The sequence below is a fragment of the Lactuca sativa genome, chromosome 2, assembly GCF_002870075.4.
Source record: "Lactuca sativa cultivar Salinas chromosome 2, Lsat_Salinas_v11, whole genome shotgun sequence".
Lineage (NCBI taxonomy): Eukaryota > Viridiplantae > Streptophyta > Magnoliopsida > Asterales > Asteraceae > Lactuca > Lactuca sativa.
The window spans coordinates 216,289,969-216,295,244 of NC_056624.2; the positions used below are offsets into that span (position 1 = coordinate 216,289,969).

Sequence of the window (5,276 nt, forward strand, 5' to 3'; positions counted from 1 at the left end):
TGATGTTATGGGTCTAGATCTGAGTGTTGGATGAAATGACTTAATAGAATAAGCACTTAATGGAAAAGTGGCATCTAACCAAGTATGTTGGGGGTACTTTTGAGTACGTTGTGCCACCAACTTAAGTGTATTAATATATGAATACACCACCTCCCCTCCGCCACCAACCACCACCACCGTCGCCACCAACCAACTCCGCGACCTCCACCACCATCACCACCTCCACAACAAACCACCACCCTCGTCACCACTCACCGTTGTTATATTCATATATGAATAATCACTTTCGTTATACTTATCCATATATGAATATACGTATTAATATATGAACACACATATTCATACGTATTCATAAATGAATATGATCTGTTCCATCGGCCCGGTACACGGGAGCGCTTAAGCGAGAGATTCGAAATGAGTGGCCAAGATTCAATCCCTCGTTCTCAACTTTTTTTCTTAATTGAAGCCTCCCCTATATAGGTAGAGGTTCATTTGAAACCATGCTAATTTTGTGAGACATGGGGATGCGGTCCTAACCATTCATCTTGGAGATCAAAAAAATTAAAAAAAAATTGTAAAATACAAAATAAAAGGAAAAATACGAAAATTCTTTTTAAAAATATTAATTTCGTTATTTAGTTTATCCAACAAATAATAAAATAAAAAATAAAAATAAAAAATTTACCGTTTTTTCAAAATATACGTGAAATATTCTATTAGAATATTACACTATAAATAATCAAAGTGAATTTTTAAAAGAACAAATTATGCGAATGGACCTTTAGGTTTTGGATTTTTCCCTAATCTAGTCCCTATGGTACTTTTTTCCCCTCAAATAGTACCTATGGACCATAAGTTGCACACGTTTGGTCCCCGAGTTGGATGTTCGTCCATTCCAACGTTAAGTTGCCCCCATGTGACTTGCACATGAGGGTATTTATGTCATTTTAGCCTAAAGGACCTTTTCTGAACATATAAATTAACGCTTACATTATTTCTTCTTGTTCTTCCTCCTAATTTAATCGATCACAACTACTGTTAGAGAAAGAAAACTGGGGAAAATGTCGATATGTGCTTGTGGAAATCGTGATCTAGCCATTGTCACTTCCTGGTCAGATCGCAACCCTGGAAGGCGATTTTGGTCTTGTCTTCATAATGAGAGAAGGTGTGGTTGGATTGGGTGGTTTGATGAGCCGATGTTCCCTAGATCGGTGGAAGTGATACCTGGGTTAATCAGGTCTATGAACAAGCTCCAAGAATCTCTTCAACAAGCTACACTGCAAGCTAGGATGTATAAGTTAATCATTCTCTTCAGTTGGGGTCTTTTTGCAATTCATTACTTGAAGCATGGTCGAAGTTGCCTCTGAATGTGGTGTCTGAATGCAAGAAGTAGTGTCGTAGTTATAGGGTTAATGTACTGGTGGTCTTACTTTGAGTCTGAAGACAAGAAATTGTACCATGGTTTATGTAATGTTTGTGTCTTTTTTGAGTTTGACTGCAGTAAATTATGTTCTGGTTAATGTTGTCTTAATGTTATAGTCTTTTTGTAATAAGATGGTTTAATTTCAGAACAAGGTTATTGTGTCATGGCTTTGTGCAATCAAATATTATTGACAAGAACACCAATTCAACATGCATGACTAAACACTTTGAATATCACAAATACTAGTTGACATGAACAAGAATATAACAAAAATGCTATTGTATATCACAACAATAGTTGACATGTTTCACAGTTTACCTATGTGTACAGTGATTCAAGGTCAACATGCATGGCCATACAAAATAAGGAGCCCAAAGTAAGTATTGTTTGGTACATAAACATAGGTGTTAACATAACCATAAAAGTAAAGTGCAAATTACATCAAAAGACCTAATGGTTCTCAACAACACCCCCATCCTCACTTTTATCCTCCTGTTTCTTCAGTTCTTTTGTCATTAGGGCCACCTTGACCTTTACAAGTTCTTGAATTATGCCCTTTGTTGTTGCACTTTCTACATGTGACAGTGGTCCACCTCTTGGACAGTTTATGCCCCTGTGTAGAAGGTTCATCATATACCCTCTTCCTTTTCTTTTTGGGCCTACCCACCTACAAATGTACATAAGATTAAATTGTTGTTCTTAAAAAACTTCAGTTATATTGATATATGAAGACATACCTGAACAACATGTTTGGGTGGAAGCAACTTGGTTAGGCATTGTGATTTGGGCCACATCAATCTACCATTTATAGGTTCAATTTTGTGTTTGTACACTTCTGCCCATGTAACTAGCCAGTAGCATGGGTGGACCCAATGCTCCAACTCAGGAACATTCTTTGCTCCATGTTTAATCTTGTCCCATATTGCACTTATTGAATGTGAGCATAACATGCCTGTAATTTCCCAATGTCTACATGTGCATGTTTTTTCATCCAAATTCACAATAAACTGATCACCCCAATGAGTAATGACTTGATTTTTAACCCCATTGAAAATACACCTGTGCTTTTGTGCTTGTCTTTTCATTTGATCAAGAAGACTAGTGGCAGTTGGTGTGAGAGGACCATGGCATCTATCAATCTCTCTTTGGACATTGCAAATTCTCTTCATCAAATACTCTCTAATATACTCCAAATAATAAATGAAAGGTTTATCCCTACCACCTTGTATTTTTCCATTCAGAACCTCACACACGTTATTCAACAAGATGTTAGTATGTGCCCTCCCTGTTTAGTCATATAATACAAAATGAGAACAAATCCTAACAATTACAAGTAAATGTTAACATAAAGGAAAGATGAAGTACTAACCTGAGAAATGAGATCTTGCCCAATGAGCTGGAGGAATCTGTATCAGCCAATCATGAGCTTCAACTTTGAATTTCTTTAGCTCTTCTAATGCTTTCTCAAAATGCCTTACAGTAGTAGCAGTTGCACATGCCCACACCAAATCTTTGAGCTCTTTATCCTTCCACTGCCTTTTCATATTTTCATAAATATGCCTCAGACAAAACCTATGCTCAGCTTGAGGGAAAAGTTTGACAATTGCAGGAATGATACCCTATTTAAATATTTCAATACTTAGTTGACTAAATAACAACAATATCAAATTAAATTAAAGTATATGTACCTTATGCCTATCTGAGATGAAAGTGAAGTTTGAATTAGCATAAAGTTCCAGATCATCACCAAGTTGTTCCAAAAACCATGTCCATGAATTGGTGGTTTTATTCTCAACAAGAGCATATGCAAGAGGATATATCCCATTATTGGAATCTACCCCTACGGCAGTCAAAATTTGACCAGGATAGGGACCTTTCATGAAAGTACCATCCAACCCTATGAAATCCCTTAGATTAGCCTTAAATCCTTCTTTTAATGCTCCTAAACAAATGTAAATTCTCCTAAATGTCCTTGTATCAGAATTTAAATTTGGCTCACTGTAACAATCGATCTTTACATTAGTACTTGGGTTTCTTTCCATCAACTCTAGTCCATAGTCCTTCAAAATAACATGTTGTTTCTGAAAATTCCCAAAAACATGCACTGAGCCAATTCCTTTGCCCGATGTACCTTCATTCTTAACATGTTCATCTCGAATTTTTGGATGAGATCTTCTTGAAGTGCATTGACTGGAATGGTTGGATTACTCTCAATTTGCTTCACAATGTTTGCTGCAATGAATTTGTAGTTGCAAGCTTTAATGGTTCTTGATTGCACACACCGATGTTCACTAACTAGGGTGTTCACTACCTAGTCATCTATCTCTTTAGGTCTAGACACCAGTACAACCCAAAGATATTTATTGTTTTGTCCTTGAATCCAGTCCTTGACTTTGTCCATGGCCTACCACTCATATCTGAGGCCACTCCTCTACACTTAGCCCTAATCCTTGTTTTGTCATTTTTTTCAAAATGTAAATCCCTTTTGGTTTCTACTGCATGTTTGTTTATATATTCTTTCACATCTTTCTTTGTTTTGAACTTCTGTCCTAATGTGAAAGCCTTTTGATGAACTACACCCTCAGAGCAACTTTTTTCCTTTCTTATGTCTCTCAACATCCTCTCTCTGTTGTTATCTTCATCTACAATAGGTGACTCAAACGATTCTGGGTCTATGACCTCCAAATCTTCACCTTCAGTAAAGTCAACACCACTACCACTTGCTTCTTTGGTGGTTTTTTGAACCCACTCAACATCTTCATCAACATGTATATGAAATTCTTTCATATCAACATCCACATCATCTACAATATTTTCTAAATCCACAAAGAAGTCTTCGTCCTCACTCTCATCATCTGTCATATTACCCTCACTCCTACTACCCTCACTCCAAGGACCCTCACTAACACTTTCCTTACTTCCACTGTATTCATCCTCAAAAAACTCAACATCATTTAGATTTTTCCCCCACCATATTCTGCGTCCACATCCCCCATTACCTCATAATCATCCACTGGATCAACATCCCCTTTTGCTTGGTGCTCATCCCCTGTGTCAACATCTTTTTTTTACCATGGTTATCCTGAAACTGTACCCCCTAAAGGGATCATTCTCTCGATCAACTGAGTGTTTTTTGTTGATTACAAGTTCATAGGGTACAATTAACTTTGACAAATCAGTGGACTCATTCAAATCCAACTTTTTACTACATGACCCAATTGATTTCCTTTTCATTCTAACCCTATTCATTTCAGGAGAATCATTCCCTTCAACTTCCTCAATACGAACCTTCAATGGGGACTTAAAGTAAGGGACTACTCTAGTATTTCCATGCTTGATGTACACATTAATTTCCTTATGATTAAGCACATACCTTGCCAGCTGAATGACTTCCTAATCGGTGCCAAGGGGTAACAATCCACTATCCAAGTTTGTCTCTGGGATCATGAAATGGTAAAACATTATACCACCATCATTATACCCTAAAACTGCCATCATATCATCTAACTCGTGGATTGAAAACACATCCATGTCCACAAAATCAAAGTGATCAACAAGCCCATCTATATATGACCTTCCAGATATTTGTGAACGAACCTCCATGATTTATCTTGAATGTGCAAAAGCTTGAAATAGAACCTGTGAACATTCAAGAACAATAAAATGTTAATGATGGAGGAAAGAAAAATTACATTTCGTCAAAACCTAGCATTACAAGGTCCGTGCTTACCATATTCTTTATGTAGGTCAGGTGGTTGGGTGTAGCGTGGACGTAAAGACCACAATGTGAGCACCATTTTCCTCGATACACCGTTCAATCAGTTGAACTGTAACGGCCGACGACAATAAGAAC

General features: G+C 37.1%; 1 protein-coding gene across 1 annotated transcript; it reads right to left on the bottom strand.

Annotated features, from left to right (window-relative positions):
* Positions 1–1,907: 1,907 nt before the first annotated feature.
* On the bottom strand, positions 1,908–4,285 carry LOC111905781 (uncharacterized). Its single transcript, XM_023901520.1, has 6 exons — positions 3,832–4,285; positions 3,555–3,655; positions 3,112–3,504; positions 2,793–3,042; positions 2,161–2,708; positions 1,908–2,090 (listed from the first exon to the last, which is right to left on the bottom strand). Exons 1-6 carry the CDS (start codon positions 4,283–4,285, stop codon positions 1,908–1,910), a joined length of 1,929 nt encoding a protein of 642 aa, XP_023757288.1.
* Between the last annotated feature and the right edge of the window lie 991 nt (positions 4,286–5,276).

Bases quoted from the DNA above. Each gene is read 5' to 3' on its own strand.
- LOC111905781 (XM_023901520.1), bottom strand. From the start codon at position 4,285: ATGACAGATGATGAGAGTGAGGACGAAGACTTCTTTGTGGATTTAGAA. The intron at 3,656-3,831 runs GTAGGCCATGGA...AATTCATTGCAG, and splicing joins AGTGGCCTCAGATATGAGTG to CAAACATTGTGAAGCAAATT. The intron at 3,043-3,111 runs GTACATATACTT...ATATTTAAATAG, and splicing joins TCATCTCAGATAGGCATAAG to GGTATCATTCCTGCAATTGT.